The 17689-nt window shown below is 46.9% G+C and overlaps 1 protein-coding gene across 1 annotated transcript in view; it reads right to left on the bottom strand.

The window, feature by feature from the left end:
• LHX4 (LIM homeobox 4) overlaps positions 1 to 17689 on the bottom strand; it is a 48787-nt gene that overhangs the window by 20970 nt on the left and 10128 nt on the right. Inside the window, exon 2 of the mRNA XM_007937638.2 lies at positions 8175 to 8346. Within this exon, the coding sequence (XP_007935829.1) occupies positions 8175 to 8346 (172 nt within the window). The remainder of the gene's footprint in view (positions 1 to 8174; positions 8347 to 17689) is intronic.

Here is a 17689-nt window from a genome sequence, read left to right as displayed (position 1 = left end):
TATGGGGAGGAAGTGGGAGGGGAGCTGTTGCATTGTGGTAAACTGTGGTCAATGTCATGAGACAAAGTATATGGGAACTGCTGTATGGAAAGTGAATTTGCTTTGTAAATCTTCACCCAAATCACAATTTAAAAAAAAAAAAAAGCCTGGCCTACCATTGCCACTTAACAGAGAAATGTGGCCTCCACACTGGCCTCATCACCCACCAAGGACCCCATCTGGCCTGAAGTGTTTCATAGCCACACCATTCCTGCCTCTGCCCCTAAGAACCCTCCTTCCCTCTTCTTCCCTCCTCCCTGCCTAGATACACTATCATGATCTTAATAGTAATAGCTACGAATGATGACTGCTGAGCACTTTCCTAGCAGTCCCTGGGTGGGTCAAACAGTTAAGCATTTGACTCCTAGCTGAAAGGCTGGGAGTTCGAACCCACCGAGAGGTGCCTCAGAGGGCTTGGTGATCTGCTTCTGAAAGGTCACAGCCTTGAAAACCCTGTGGAGCACTGTTCTATTCTACACTCAGGGGTCGCCATGAGTCAGAACTGACTCAACGGCAGCTAACAACAACAGTAATAAACACTTTCCTTGGTTCACCTCAATCCCTAGTAACTCAGAAAAGTAGATTTTTTTTTTTTTTAGTTCCCATTTTAGAGATGAGAAACCAAGTCTCAGACAGATCTAATGCCCCAAAGTTCACACTGAGCCTGGACTCAAACCCTCCATGAAGTCCACCTTGCAGAGAGGTTCAACTGCTTTTTCCAAATTAACTGCTGCCCTGCTGCCCTTCCCCCACAGCCCAGATGAGAAGTGCAGGCCTTGGTCACAGACGTGTTTGGGCCAAGGTCACTGGTGAAGACCTGTCCAAAGCCAGAGAAGCTACCCTGCAGCTCGGCCAAACGCAGAGCATGCTGGAGCTGAAACACACTGTTCTGGACTGCGGGGATAAATCAGAGCCTCTTGGGCTCCCAAGGACGCTGCTTACCTGCCCTTGGCTGACAGCCAAGCTGACTGCCTGGAGATTGACTGGCTGGGGGAGGGGGCACCGGTGAGGGACAGCATAAAAGCCTGGCCCAGGGCCCAGCAGCCCTGCACAGCTTCCAGTGAGGAAGCAGCCTTTTCTCCACTGCACCCTCCTGGCTGTACCCATCTCCACCCTGGGCAGGGTGAGGGCTTCAGGGGCAGGGAAACACCCTGGAGAAGCATCAAGTCTTATACAGGAAATCTTGGGAGCAGTGACCCTCAGGCATCTCAGACTGTCCCCCCTTAACCCCCACTGAAGGGAAATTTGAGTACAAACCTCAGGCAGCTGGGAGAGCAGCTTAAACCCCCCCCACACCCTACCCCAAGCCTGCAATGTCCTGGAAGGCTTGTGCCTTAAGTTGCTTTCTCTTCAATTTTATGGTTATGTTTGTGTTAATATAATAATCGCTGGTTTGTCCCAAATCTTCAAGTAAATCAACGTGATCCTGTGGTTTATCCCCTGGCACATTGCCCTGTACCCTCCTCAGCCCTGCCAGAGTCCCCCACCTTTGTTTAAGGAGCTGTAGGTAATACAGGGGAGCTCTGGTGGCATAGTGCCTAAGGCATCTGACTGCTAACCAGAAGGCTGGCAGTTCAAACCCACCAGCCACTCCTCAGAAGGAAGGTTGGGCAATCTACTTCTGTAGTGATTGTGGTTGTTGTTGTTATTTGCCATCGAGTCGGCCCCGACTCATAGCGACCCCTCCTTGGGTTTCTGAGGCAGTATCACTACGGAAGTAGGATTGCCCAACCTTCCTTCCGAGGAGTGGCTGGTGGGTTTGAACCGCCAACCTTCTGGTTAGCAGTCAAGTGGCTTAGGCACTATGCTACCAGCACCTTCGAATCTCAAGGAGGGGTCTCTATGAGTAGGGTCTGACTCGACAGGAGTGCGTTGCATTGCATTGCATTAGGTGATACAAAAAAAGGTTAACATGTTCGGCTGCTAACCAGAAGGTTGGAGGTTTAAATCCAACCAGAGGCACCCCGGGAGAAAAGCCTGGCAACCTACTTCTGAAAACTCAGCCACTGAAAACCCCATGGAGCACAATTCTACTCTGACACACAGGGGGCTGCCATGAGCCAGAGTCAACTTGATAGCAAATGGTTTGTTTGTTTTTGGTCATTAAGTGACCCCAAGCGAAGGTCTCAAAGCCGGTCACCAGGGGTAGCCTGGAGAAGCCAGCACAGACTCAGCCCTGAGAGAGGATTCTGACAGCCCCTAGGGCAGAGGGTCAGGTTGCCACATGTCAGGGCCAGAAACCCAGAGATACAGCACAGCACGCGGTGCTAGTCTTGGTTTACACACCATCTTCACATTTCACAACAACTCTGCGGGTTAATATGAGCTCCTCTTAACTGACAAGAGAATAAGGTTTAAAAGGCTTTGTAACTTGTTCACTAACAAACAGCTAGTAAAAGACAAGACAGGGATTCAATTAAGCTTTGTTTGAGTTCACCAAACCACTCCAATCCTAAAATAACCCTCTTCTGCAAAACTTTCTCTGTGTACACGTCTCCACTAACACAAGAACTTAGCACTCTCATTTTTCCTTAAGAGCAAAGTGAAGCTCAGAGGTGTTAAAGAACTTCTCTGAGGGGCATCCACCTGGCCATTGACAGAGCCAGCATTGAACCCAGCTCTGAGCTGAGAGCCTGTGCTGTCTTCCCTGCTTCAGAGTAGGACTGCATCAGTGGTGAGGGGCCTCAGAAGCCCTGCTCCCAGACCCCTGCTTGTTCCAGGCCTTAGTCCCTTTGCAAGGAGATGTGGGATAAGTAACATGCTGGACCCATGGTCTGGAAAGAACCTGTTTGGCAATCCGACACAAGGTGTTGGACCCTCAGCTTGTGACAAGCCTAGGAGCATCCTCCGCATGTGGTGGGGGTTCTCCATGCTTAGAGCCCCCACTGGGCTCGGGACACATCACAGCCCCACTGCACTGCATTCATCAAATCGCTGCCTCTTCAATTGGGCCTCAGAGTTTATTATCTTTGAAGAAAGGGGAGCCAAGGACCCAAGAAACAAAACCAACAAACAGTAGCAAAAATCAACTAACGGTGCTGAGTCAGACAAACTTCAAGAGCCCCAAGAAAAAAAAAATGCAACAACCACAGAGTACAACCTCCCAACAGGTCTTTCCTCCTCTATGTATACCAATATCGCCCTCTGCTGTCTGTCACCAGTACTACCAGCGTCTCACCTTGGGGGAAGTCCTGACCCTCCACTCTGCCCTGGGGCTCCCTCCACTCCTGAGTATTACACATTTCCTGGAGCTGTTTTCACATTACATTCTTGTCACAAAATAATCATGTGAAGGATGCCCGCCTGGAGCTGTGCAGAGCAGTGGACCTGCCCCTTGTTATGGGCAAAGAGATTAAAATATTGATCCTGGAACTTAGAACCACATTCCTCCAGAGATGAGAGAGATCAATGAATCCAGGGCCTGCCTCTGAACAAGCTATCGGGCAGGCAGCAGAAAAGGGCTACTACCCCCCACCAAGGAGCACAGAGAAAGGGTCCTCCCTAGCTTTGACTTGGCATTTCCAAACTCCTCAGCGAAAAGCATCTTGAGGTCTGGCAGGCAAATTCAGAGTGAACTCAAGTGCACGGCACATACTTGTCCCACTCACAAGGCCACCACAGGTGTGACTCCTGTAGCCAGTAGAAAAACAGGAGAATGGAGCTCCCGGGACTGCCTGCTCTCCCCACCCTGCCTCATGTTCTCTCCCCACCTCACCCCTCCCCAGCATGTGCGTCCATGTACCATCTGTAGGCAGGTACCTGGTGACATTTAATAAGCTACGCTAAGGGCCAGCCTGCCCTGCTCTACAGACAAATCGCAGCCTGAGTCCCAAGTGGGCAGCGGCCCCTAAGATTCTGGGTATGGGAAGACACTGTGAGGCCCTAGGTGACACACAGCTCCCTGCACCTCACCCAGGACAGGGCCTGCAGCAGTGCCTTCCTTCCTGGATGACAATCAGGTCCTGAATGGTTAGGGGAGGGAGGGCTGCCTGCCAATGCTGTGTCCTTCCTCCAGCTCACTCAAGACTTCAGAGCCACCCCATTTCCATGTCTGATGGACCCTCTATTGGCAGTGAGGGGAGTTCACTTCAGCTTTGTGTTTCTCCTCACACAGCACCCCAGGGTTAATGGTCTAGAATCAGCACTTGTGGGGTGGCCGCTGAAGCAAAGCGGTCCCGTGGGACAGAGGATAATTGTGGCTAAATGTTGCACCTGTTCGTTTGGAGGCAGCCAGGCCTCCCTGATTCACTGGCCCAGAAGGTCAAGAAGAAACTGGTCACCAGAAATTCACTCTGTCATTTGCTCCTTGCTGCAACAAACCCAGCAACAGTCTATGGGCATAGCTCCGGCCAGGTGCTTATAGGGGACAGAGAAACAAATAACATAAAGGCCCTCAGTTCAAGCCAACCCAGAAGATAGAACAGGTGCAGGGGAAATAGACACAACAAAGCAGCTGGAGCAGAGTTACCCACGAGGGAGAGGGCAGAGGGCGGCGATGCTTCTCGAGGAACTTCCACCTAGAGGCAGAGTACCCAGTAAGCAGGGTGAGCACAGGCCTACTTGTGCTTACTTACTAATCTCTAGTGAATAATTTCATATGGATTTCACCACATCCTGACTGTGGTGAAATTGTTCACCTCAGATTAGTAAATAAGCACAAGTAAGCCCGTGCTTACCTTCCTTACTGGGTACTCTGTCCCTGTCAGGGATTATAAATTTGAAAAGAGGCTTTGATTCTCTAGGAAGGTGCTGTGAGGTTGGCAGAGAGATAGATGGCAAACACCTAGAAGCAGAATCTAGGATGTGGTGAAAAATGTGAAATTGTTCACTACAGATTAGTAAGTAAGCACAAGTAAACCTATGCTTACTTTGTTTATTGGGTAATCCAACACTGTTCCCACGCTACCCTACCCCCTAGGCCCTGGGCTCTGAACCCAGAAAGGAAGCATGAGGAGACCTTGAAAGGGAGGAGCTGGAAGGCAAAGCATCCCTAGAAGAGAGAATGGTCTAGGCCAGGATACAGAGGTGGGAACAGACAAAGCCTGAGGCGAGGGGGCATCTGTTTGGTGGGAGTAGGGCTTGCATGTGCTATGATGTAAAACAGGTTTCAGCGGAGCTTCCACACTAAGAAAGACTAGGAAGAAAGGCCAGGTGATCTGCTTCTGAAAATCAACCAACGAAAATCCTGTAGATAACAATGGTCCCTTCCCTTCATCAAGCTGGCATAGAACCAGGCAATGTTTCTTCTATTGTGATAAAGTCTCCAGGAGCCAGCGGTCAACTTCACAGCAGCTAACAATAACAAGGATACCTCAGGAGAGCAGTGAAGGGAGGCGGGGCACAGCGCAGAAGGTTCTGATGGCACTGATGCATCTGGCCTTATTCTGCAGGCGGCGGGGGGGAGGGGGGGGCGGGTTGTGCTGAAGGAGTGACTGGAGTGAGGACAGTGGACCTGAGCTATGAGGTGGGATGGCTCATCTGTCAGGGAGGTGTGGGGGCTAGCAAAAGGTCAGGCAGCAGGGGGTAAGTCAGGAGGTGGTTATCCCAGATCAAGGGCGTGTATAGGTCCAAAGGAGGGCGGGGGCATGTGCAGGGAGACCTTGAAGGCAGGGTAACAGCCCCTCCACCCAAGTCATATTGTTATGGCTCCTGTGCCTGTGGTGACCCTGCCCAGCCCCACCTTGGGGCCCCTTGTGGATCTAGCAAACCCTCTTTCCTTATGACTATTTCTCCCAGTCCAACTCTACACCTAAACTGCTGCTGCCTCCCTCTCAGCCCCTCCCTTTCCCAAACTCAGAGTCAGACAGAGTCCAAAAACCAGAAGAGGACCTGGGCCTACGCTGGAGGCCAAGGAGGCTTCTCTAGTAACCCATCTCTAGGTCCTAGGCCCTGATTGGCTTTACCTGCACCTAGGGCTGCCCTGACCTGCCAAGCTGGGCCAGCTGATCCCTATGGGCCCTGAGTACTGACACAAAGACACCTCAGCACCTGCCCTTTCCCCAGATGGGCAAAGAGATGTGGCCTCTTGCCTCACCTTGGGAGCACAGGGAGGCTTTACAAGGGTGCAAGCTTGGAGGCAAGAGGAGCCTAACCACAGAGGCAGGGGCAGATCACCCAACCTCCAAGACCAGGCCCTCCCATCCATTCTGTTGTCTCCTGCCCTACACACACACACACACACACACACATATTCATGTTCTCGTGTGCACACAGGCACACCCACATGCATACAGACACACACAAAGAAATCCACCTATCCAGGGTCCATCAGGAGCTGCCATGGGCTTGGCCATGGCACTGTGGAGGGTGGAGGTCTGCCAGGTTCAAGTGGAGACAAACTCTTGTTGCTCCCTACAAAGGATGTATGTGGTGGGGGGCAGGAATGGAAGTATGTAAATGCTAGAATAAAGGAAAGATGTGTGAATCAGAGGTGAGAAAAGCAAAAGGAAAATTCGGAGAAGGAGTGATACAGAGAAAAGTCTTAGAGGAAGATCACAAAGGCTGGTCCTATGATTTGAATCATCAAGGATTTGTTGAGTATGCCTGTGTCAGCTACAGTCCCTGCCCTCGAGTACCGTATATGCAAGTGCATGCATGCACACACACACACACACACACAGAGGGCAATACATATTTGACCAGACTATGATGCGACAATAAAGGTAGCCTTCTGAATACAGCCAGAGAGGCAGCTCAGTAGTTACTAAGGCAATTTTAAACATGCTTTTCGACTCATTGGCCCAAAGAAATTTGAGAATCCTCAGAAATTCAGTTCATCAGAAGTTTGACATATTCCCTGTGGGCAAAGCTTTGAGAAGACTTAAGAGAAATTGTGTTCTCTATCGAGGATTCGACATTTCTACTCATTTCTCCTCCCTACCCTCAGCATTAAGTCAAGCAAAAAAAAAAAAAAGAAAGAAACCCACTACCTTCCAGTCGATTCCAACTCATAGTGACCTTATAGGACAGAGTAGAACTGTCCCTATAGGGTTTCCAAGGCTGTAAATCTTTATGGAAGTCGATCACCAAGCCTTTCTCCCACAGAGGAAGTGCAGCACCTCTTTGGGACTCAACCATTCTTGCTGAAGGTTTCCAGGCCTTGGGAGCCTCCCCTTTGGTCCACTCCACTCCTAGCACTCCCTGGGGCCACTCAGGGCTAACCCTATGTCTACTCACTGACAACCCCCACCTCCTGCTTTGCTGCTGCCTACTGGCCCACCTCAGGTAATAGATTCTGGGACAGAAATATCAGACTAAATGCCATAGAAAATAGATTCTGACAGGTTCCCTCACCCTGACCTGAAGCTCCAACAGATTTTTTTCTGATGGATCCAACCTTAGAATGAAAAATCCAGGACAGTCTTCATGGCTAACAGCTAGGCATTGTCTCAAGGACTTTACACATACTGGCTCATTTAAAGCTAATAACAACCCTATGAAGTAGAAACTATTATTATCAGGCCCATTTTACAGACACACAAACTGAGGCACAGAGAAGCTAAGTAACTTGCCCAAGAGCACACAGTGAGTAAATAGGTTCAAACCCAGGCAGGGTGTAGGGCTCTTAACCATCACACAAAACTGCCTCTCAGTCATGGCCTTATTCCATTGAAACTGATGGTGCTGACCCAGCTTTTGACTCCTACCAGGAGCAACTCCTCCAAACCCATGAGGCTCCTGGCACAGCCTGGGGAAACACAGCCACAGAGACTCCTCTAAATGCAAGCTAGCACTAAAAGTGCTGCTCTGAAAGCCCCAGTGATACAGCCAAGTGCCCTGAGGCACCAAGTCACCAAGATGGAGCAATTCCTTTTAGGAGTTGCAGGAATCCTTTGTGAGTCCCCTGTGAATTCTGGCTCATGCCCTCTCCAGGCCCCCACTCTGCCTCACAGAACTCAAGTGAGGCTGAGACACTGGGCCTCAACAGTGATGGGGGAAAGTGATCAGAAGGGGGCCCTCCAAGCAGAGGATCCTCCCATCCCAGGACTGACCCTCCCCCAAGAGTTTACCATGGCTCCTCCCTACCCCACTTCACTGAAAGCCTCCCCCGAGGGAGGGAGACAGGAGTCCTCCTCCTGGTGAGGAGAATCAGAGACAGACCAGGGCAAGGAGGAGAGGAGGCAGCATCCACTTACTTGAAGAAGTCTTCTTTGCAATAGACGCTGCCGGCTCTGGAAAAGCACCTGTCAGCCAGCTGCATCTGGCAGTCTGCACACTTGAGGCAGGAGCTGTGCCAGTGCCTGTCCAGGACCTTCAGGATGAACTTGTCCAAGATGTGCTGGTTGCAGCCAGCACACTGGGGAATCTCTGTGGGAAGAGGAGAGAAAGGCAGGGTGAGCCTTCCACACAGCCCTGCTGACCAGGCCAGACCCTATGTGAACGCTGACCCATTCTTCCAGGGGTGAGAATGGACATGACCTAAACCCCTAGGGCTGCCATAGATAGTGATCCAGGTTGTACACTGCACAAAGGCATCTAGTCAAGGGGGCAGTTGGGGACTGGAATCAAACTTTTGCTTTGCTGGCCAGGCTGTGTCCTTTGGCTCAGGGTAGCTTTAGCCCAGAGGAGTCATCTGTTTCTAATTTGTACAAGGACACCACAAAGCTAGCAGCACCAGCCAACCCCATTTATGCCAGCTGCAATTCCACAGCCAACAGGCCAGGAAGGCCTAACAACAGTCCCATTTCCATAACATTTTCAACCCGGGCAGAACCTGTGCTAAAAACAACAGCCTCCAAAGTGAACCCTGCTTAGGCATAGACAGAGATGCCATCTGGCCTAAAAAGCAAATAGTATGTATAGGGTGAATGGGAAAGTGTGAGGTCTTGGCCTGAGGATGCTCCAGGAACCCTGGGGTAGAACGAGAATCTCAGCATTTTGAAGACCTGTAACAGATACCATGAATTGGCTCAATCAACATCCCCTCCTAATGTTCCTTCCTCTGCTGTAGACTAGAAAGCTAAACACTACTTTTCCAGATTCCCTTGCAGCTAGGGTTCAGAATATGATGGAGCCTGCCAATCACATATACTTAGGAGAGGCTTGAGTTCAGAATTAAACTAAATACAGGGACAGCTGAAGAGCAGTCTCCCATTGTGCTGATGTGGATTGAGATAGAGGTTATGAGGTTCTGTGTTTGGAGTATCTTAATTTGATGTTTTTCCCAATCACAACAAAAACAATGAAATTCTGAGGCTGGGAGTTGCTCAGAGCCAGCTCCACTGCAAGGAAAACCACTAATATCTGGTCATTGATCACTTTCCAGCTAAATAGTGAGAATGGATTCTATCATGTGCAACTGAACAGTAACCAGCCCCACCTTGCTCCTGCCCTGGCTTATTTCTCTGTCACCCCTCTTTACCAAGGGATTGCTTAGGGTTTTGAGAGTATTTTGTATCACGGAATTTGTTTCAAAATCTACAAAATGGCCAGCCTTCTTGGGAGGAATCAATGGTGCCAGCACCTCTAGCCACTTTTCTCTGTACTTTTCCAATAAAAAGAAGATAATAATTTAAAAAATAAAAACATAGAAGTATATATTCAGCATCCTGTAGTATCCTCCCAATATAGCGTGCCACGCAACTGGCAGTCATGGGGTTTCTCACCTCTATTATAAATAGTACACCTGATCATTGTTTTCCCCATTAGAAGGTGGGATCCTGGAGAGGCAGGAACAGTATTAGTTTCTCAGCTTTGTAGTCTCACTGCCCAACACAGTACCTGAACATAGAGTCACTTTACAGATGTCAATAAATGAATGGATCAAATCCTCCCTAACAAGCTTACTCATTAGCTTCTCCTAGACACTTGAAAATGCCAACAAAAGTAGTGAAACCAATCTCTCATAAATCATACATGTTTCTCCAATAATTTTCAAATGTTAACATGAATTAATTAGTCTCAAAACCCTGGGGGGAAAATATTTAAACACAACTAAACTCATCTAGATAGGAGCTCTGGTGGTGCAGTGAGTAAGGCTTTTGGTTGTTAACCAGAAGGTCGGCAGTTCAAACCCACCAGCTGCTCCACAGGAGGAGTTTTTGTTGACCTGTCTAGAGAGAAGACTTCTTCAAGTATTAAGACATTTGTATGTGAAACTTGCAGACACATTATTGGAACATTCATGAAACACCATCACTAGCCTTGTCCATACAAGTGCCACCCTGGGACCCTGCCAGTTAAACCTCAACCCCAGCCTATTCCCTTCATGCCTCAGCAGCCACCAGCATTCACTTGAAAATCAGAGCCATTCGATGCTGTGCCTTTTGACCCCACTCAGCTAGATACATGTAGGCCTGAACACTTACTAATTGTCTTAGTTCATGTGGGATTATTTTTCCTATCCCAAAAGACTTCCACCTTGAAATGGTTTATATATGGAAGGAAATTTTCTTTGTTGGTTACCAAGGGTGGGAGGGTAGGGCAGGGAACACTGTTAGATAGGTAGACATAAGTATTGATTTGGGTGAAGAGAAGGGCAATGTACCAAATGTGAGTGATCAACATGGTGGCATTGAGAAGAGGAAGACACAGAGAGATACATGGTAGGTGTAGACAACAAAGATGAACCTTTTTGCACACACAGTATATTAAAGAAAAGAAAAAAGAAAAAGAAGAAAAAAAAAAAAAGACTTCCTCCTTGAGAAATAAATTGCCCAATCAACAAATATCAAGGAGTTCCAATGTGCCCATCAAAGTTCTAAGCACATGATAGCTACAGGAGTTCACAGGAAGAGATAGATATGACATAGTACTATGACCATGGATTCTGGAGCCAGACTACCTAGGTTTGAATCCTGACTTTGCTCTTTCATCTTGGATAAATTATTTAACTTCTCTTGGCCTCATTTTCCTCAATAGGGATAATGATGACAACAAACCTCATACGTTTGTTGTGATTAAATGAATTAATACAAGTAAAATTCTTAGGGCAGGGCCTGATACACAGTAGATGCCCAATAGGGTTAGCTATTATTATGTAGTATTTGTCAAGGAGATAAGATCAACTGCATGTTAGACATGGTGCTGCTGTCTCTAAGGGAAAGGAGAGTTAGCACCCCCTGGCAGGCTTTCTCCCATTGACTCCTCACAGGAAGCCCTGCATAGATGTCATGATCCCCAGCTGGAGGCCCAGAGTGCGCAGCACACAGCAACTACCTGACAGGGCTGGGGACAGGCTCTGCCTGTCTGCTTCCACGACATGCACTAATTGGGCACACCCTGCACCTCTCTCCAAGGGCCATCAGGACCTTCCTAGAATGGTCAGGGCAGGTTTCCACGAGGGGCCAGTGGGCTGGTGGGAGCGATTTGGATAATCAAAGGCAAAACTATGAAGAGGAGTAAGGGAAAAGAGGGGGGAATGGAGGGGAGAGGGGGGGAGCCTCCAGCTCCTGTGATGTGAGGACTAGGCCAGCCTCTAAGGAGGAGAGGGAGGAAAGGGGAGGGGAAAAGTGAAGGACACTCCAGTAAACACACACACACACACACACACACACACCATGCTCACTGTCCTCAAGTCAATTTCGGTAGCAGTTCCTTGGGTTTCCAAGGCGGTATCACTATGGAAGTAGATTACCCAACCTTCCTTCCAAGGAGTGGCTGGTGGGTTTGAACTGCCAGCCTTCTGATTAGCAGTCAAACGCCTTAGGCACTACGCCACCAGAACTCCCAACTCCAGTAAAGAGGGTCCTAAAGGGCCAAAGTTTACATTTTCCAGCCATAGCAGGTGGCTGAGCAGGAGAAAAGCTTGAGGGAGAAGGTATGGAAGAAGACTGCTAAGGCATCATTTTGCAAGGGAGGGAAGGAAAGACCTAACCAAGAATGCCCCCCAGGACAGAGAAGTGGTTTAAGGACATAGAGGTGCAGAACCGGCAGGAACATAGGAATGAGAATCCCCCGCTGATTGTACCAGTCGCTCTCTTGTAGAGCCGGCTGCCGGGTTCAGTCCGGAGTTCAGTCCCGGACCGCGGCTGTGGCTCGGCCTCCACGCTGCCAAAGCCAGCAGCTGCCCGCTGGGGCTTCGTCCCAGGTCGCCCACTCTGCCTCTCCTCTTTCCCGAGAGCCCCGCTTGGGCCTTCCTCTTTGTGTGAGCAAACGCTGGGATTCTGATGAGCCAGATACTGGCTGGGAGCGGAGCTGCCCCCGGAGAGGCAAATTAACCCTTTCAAAGCGCGGACAGAGAAAGGTCCTTGGCGGGTCTTAGCTACCTCTGCGCAGATTGCGCCCCGGCTCCTGGGCCAGAAGCACTGGGGCTTCCGACATAACTGTTGTTGTTTAGGCTTCCCTCCAAGGAAAGATAAGGCTGTATTTCTCCTCACGGCCACAAATGCATGGGGATGAGGGAAAGGATGTATGTCCATAAAATTTATTTCAAGCAAGGTATCTACCAGGAGCCTTAATATGATGAGTATTCAAGAGAGAATACATTAGGGCTAATGTATGCAGGGAACGTCGGGCCGGGGAGTTTTAGAGGCTTGTAAGCGGAGACAACATCACGTTAGTGAACAACACTAAAAGCAGATGAGACAGCCATTCCAGCCCTAGCTAGGAAGAGATGCTTGCTGCTGGGTCAGGCTCGTCGCCTAAACCAGGTATGCTCATACAGACACAGAGGCTTTGGGACCAACTGCAATCCTCAAGTCTGGCAAAAATGCAATGCACATACTAAGGGCACATTTTAAATTTTAAAAAGTAAAAACTTTTTCACTGTAGATTTTATAGTTTGTGTTTTATAAAAAGATTTTTTTTTAAATAAGATAAATGTAGAAAAGGTTTAAGAGATCCACACTATAGTAACAACAGGACAATCAGGCATCAAGGGCCTGTTTTGAAACGTTCTAGGTCTTGACTGTGTATTTCCTTAATAATGCACACAACTCAGCAAGGAACATATTATCACCTGCATTTTACAGATGAGGAAGCTGAGCTCAGAGAGTTCAAGAGAATGCTCAAGGCTCAACCCAGGGTGACGCACTCATACTCTAGGGAAATGCATCCCTTGGAGCAATTGACCACTGGGCACTAAAGGGGCAACATTCGCAGGAGGAAATGCAGGACACACAGGAGTGCATAACTGTGAGGGGTATGGGTGGGGGACTACTGTGCAGGGAGGGGAGGAAACTGGGTTAGGGCTGGGGATATTAAATGGGGAGTGAAACTAAATGCACACGAAATGTTGAATGTAAAACAAACTCTGCTCTGTAAACTTGCACCTAAAGCACAATAATAAATAAATACATTTTTTTTTTTTTTTGGTTGGCGGGGGGCACGCTTAGCTGCTAAAAAAAAAAAAAAAAAGAAAGAAAGAAAGAGAATGTTCAAGGTCCTGCAATGAGAACTAGAGTTAGAACCAATGGGCAGTCCTGCTGCCTCTCTTTTGAAGGTCTAACCCAACGTGACAGCTGAAGGGACCTGAGCTATCTTATCACCTGGCAAATGGGGGTGGGGTGAGGCAGAGCTTGACAGAGGCCTGAAGATAGTCTCAAACACTCTCCGCTTATAATGACAAAAGAGTAGGTGAGCCTTGGGCCTCTAGTGTTCCCTGAAGTGTTAGGTAAATGGTAGTGTTTGAGGTACAAATTTAGATGCTGCAGAGCTCTGATAGCATAGTGGCTAAGGCACTTGACTGCTAACCAGAAGGCTGGCGGTTCAAACCCACCAGCCACTCCTGGGAAGGAAGATGAGGCAATCTACTTCAGTAGTGATACTGCCTAGGAAATCCAAGGAGGGGCCGCTATGAGTCAGGTCCGACTCCACAGCACATAACAACAACAACAACAGAGTATAAACAGGTGTTGTATGGGATAGATATCCAACATCCAAGAAGGGCTGCAAGCAGGATGCCATTGTTCCTCTGATCCCTTCCAACCTGAAGCAAGATGCCAACTTGTCGATGACATTTGTCAACTTCAGACTCATTCCTAACCATAAGATCTTACACTTCAGGTGACATGGCCCCATGTAATTATTTAGATTAGTGGGAAATGTGTAGTAGCTAGAAATTTTTCAAACAACAATATAAGCTTTCAGTTTTTTACCTAGAATAAATTATTTGCTTTTTTACAACTTGGAGAGCCTAAACAGGACAGAGGTTAGGTAGGTCCTACCAGAAATAAAGATGGAACTAAGATTCCCAAGAACCAAGAGGATTTCCCCTAAAAAGCTCAGCTGATTTTATGCAGTATTAGGTATTACAAAATTCTACTTCAGATATGGAATTTATGCAGACCCTTGCAGTTATTGAAATGGAATTTGATCTATAAACCCCATATGAGGAATCATTTATTTTAAAATGAAAGTTTTTATTTCTCTGCATGTATGTATTCTGTAGTGATGCACATTGCAGTCCCCATCAGGAGGGTCTGTCCACAGAGTCCTCTGTGACCTGCAAAGTGACAAAGCTCAAGGCACAGATCTAAGCCTACAGAGAAAGCACCTGTGTGCAATACAGACACACTCACTATCCATGCAGACACCCTCTTGCACACTCACATATACAGTCACACACACCATTAACACACATACTTACATATTCACAGATATACATATAAGACATACACAGATATAAATATATACAGAGACACATAAAAACACACACACAATAACAACAACAAAAAAGATACATCTTGCAACACACATACACTCATCCACAAATACACACCGTGTGTGTGTGTGTGTGTGTGTGTGTGTGAAGGAGCTCTGGTGGCATAATGGATAAGGCATTAGGCTGCTAAACAGAAAGTCAGTGGTTCAAACCCATCAGCTGCTCTGGGAAAGGAAGATGGGGCCATCTACTTCTGTAAAGATTTACAGCCTTGGAAACCCAATGAGGGGTTGCTATGAGTCGGAATTAACTCAATATATATGTGCATACATACATGTAGCCACACACATCCAAAAACAAACTCCACAGACACATACTCACATATATACACACACACATATATACCACAGATACTTATACACACACACATACACACAAACATACTCACACACACACACATCCTCATACACAGGCTGAGGTACTGCCTGTCTGGAAAAACCCAGTTCTTCTGAAGTCAAGCTCTGACTATGAGAAGGAAGCTGTTACTGAATGAGAGAGCTGTCCGACTCCAGAGCCCCACAGGGAGTGGGAAGGGAATGAAATAGATAGCTGCGAGGGAGTGGAAACATTTTTAAATGCCATTTTGGAGTTTTTGTTGTTGTGTGCCATCAAGTCGGACCCGACTCATAGCGACCCCTCCTTGGGTTTCCGAGGCAGTATCACTACGGAAGTAGATTGCCCAACCTTCCTTCCGAGGAGTGGTTAGTGGGTTTGAACTGCCAGTCTTCTGGTTAGCAGTCAAGTGTCTTAGGCACTATGCTACCAGAGCTCCTGCCATCTTGGAGAGAGTTTTAAAATATTGGGCTTTGTTTTTACTGAATTGAAACCAGTTTTCAATCCTGGTTAGGGTTTAGACCTTCAAATCTTTCTAGATCTGCCAGATTGTGTACAATAAACCCTAGATCAATGTCAAACAGCCCTGGGTTCAGACTGGTTCTACCATATATACGATCATAGGCAAACTGTTTAACCTTTTTGAGCCTCAGTTTTCTACTCTGTAAAATGGCATAAAAACACCAGTCTTTCATGGTTGCTCTGTGATCATATCCAAAATGAGTGTAAAACACCTAGCCCCTAATACCATTGTCCATACTCAATGGTCAGTTCCCTTCTCTAATCTCATAGCCAGCTTTTTCAACAAGATAAATTTATATATAATAAAGAGCAGCAAAATTATTTCATGCCATATTATTTCCCATTATGCTGGTTTTCTTTCCCACTCGCTCCCCTGAAAACAAACAAACACTCAAAACTCTCCTTCTTTCCTCTAGTTCTAAAGCACCTGGGAGATCCACGCCCGTTTCTAATCAACACAGTCCCAGAATGGCAACAGCAGATATTGCAACATTACGAAGTTTATCTTTTTGGAATAAAAATTATTTCCTCCACAGAATGAGGGCAAATTTGCCAGACAGCCCTTGGACCCCTCCTCGTATGTGAATGGTGAGAGTAGGGAGGTTGGGGCCACCACCTGCCTGACCCCACTTCTCTTTTCAGGTTAGAGTGGATTGAGTTCAAATGAACAGTGGAGGCTTCCTGCACTTTTCTTGGAGACATTTAAATGCCCACAGGAAAAGGGGCTATTTCTTACTGAACATTCCACACTTTCCTTACAGCCAAAATCTATAAAACCCATAACATGATGCCTGGCCCTCAAAGCACCTAAAGCTCAGTGGTGAGGGAACAGTTTTTCCAAGTGGTCTATCAGCAAACAGATCCTATTTTTAAATCCCCCAAACTCCCCCATTGGTAAAGTTTTAGACATCTGGGAAGTGGAAGAGATCAAAAGATCTGATGTGCCCAGTCAGATTAGATTTTCTACACTCCTTTGGTGATACACAATAAGTCATGTGCATTTTAATTCCCCACTCACGTTTCGTTTCTTCATTTCCAAGAAATTGCTCTCAAGGAACCAGAAGCCACCACAAAACAGTTCAAGGAGGGTTATTTGTTTGTTTACTTGATTGACTTTAATTCTTTGAAAAATGGTGCTATCTCTTTGGTCATGGAAAATAAACAGAGAGAAAAAACAAAACAAACATTTCCACTAAAGAGACTTAAACTATAACCAATATACCAGACAATGATTTCTAAAACGTATTTAAGAAATTGCATCTTTCTGGGGAAATGAATCAGAATTTCAGATATTTCTACTGGAATCATAATATTGATGTTGTTGTTATGTGTCGTAATGTTGATGAGTAGCTTTAATATTTTAAAAACCAAGTTCTTTGTACTAATTGGAATAACATTCATTTAATTATGCTCTGAGATCAGCTTAATATTTTGTAAAATTTGAACACTGAGGTATCAACTTGGAGTAATGTGAGTCTGAGGCATTGCTTTTTTAAGTTTTTCCTCCTCTAGTTTTTGAAGTGGATTCTTTCATAATTTATTGTCAGCCTTTCTTAATTTCAAGGTTTTTTTTTTTAAAAAAAGCTTTGTTAAAAACAGTCTATTGATGAGAAGAGTTGCCCTTTTTTGTTTCACAACAATTTGACTTGACAGCCTAAAGATGAGACAAGGTTTTCCTTGCTACTTTCAGAAAAGGGAGCCTAGGTCCCTGAGAGACACTTCCAGGGCTCCCTGTGTGTGGATCCCATACTCTATCTCAGCGTGGCCACCCTTCTGAGACACCCAGGAACACTCCAGCCCACTTAGAGCAGCTCCACCTGTGAAACAGGAAACAAGATCCTGGTCTCTGAACACCTAAAGATTGCTAGCTCTCTGAACTTGGTCAAACACTATCAAATTTGCAAGCCCCCTTTTTTATTCTTCCAAGCCATCCTGTGAAGTGGACAGTCTCTATATTTAAAAGCTGATGAATTAAGCTTACAAGACCAGAAGGATAGCATATACCGCAAAACAAAGTTCAGAAGGTAGGAAAGGTGGGCAAATGGAAAAGGGAACCCAGGGAGGAAGCAGGAAAAGTGCTGTTACACTGAGGAGGTTGCAGCTAATGTCATGAAACAAAATGTTTATAAATTGTTGAATGGGAAACTAACTTTCTCTGTAAACTTTCACCCAAAACACAATAAAATATTCAAA

Source organism: Orycteropus afer, unplaced genomic scaffold (assembly GCF_000298275.1).
Source record: "Orycteropus afer afer isolate SDZICR_OR568_19922 unplaced genomic scaffold, OryAfe1.0 scaffold00043, whole genome shotgun sequence".
Lineage (NCBI taxonomy): Eukaryota > Metazoa > Chordata > Mammalia > Tubulidentata > Orycteropodidae > Orycteropus > Orycteropus afer.
Note: the sequence above shows the minus strand (reverse complement) of the source record. Positions and strands in the feature narration are given on the sequence as shown.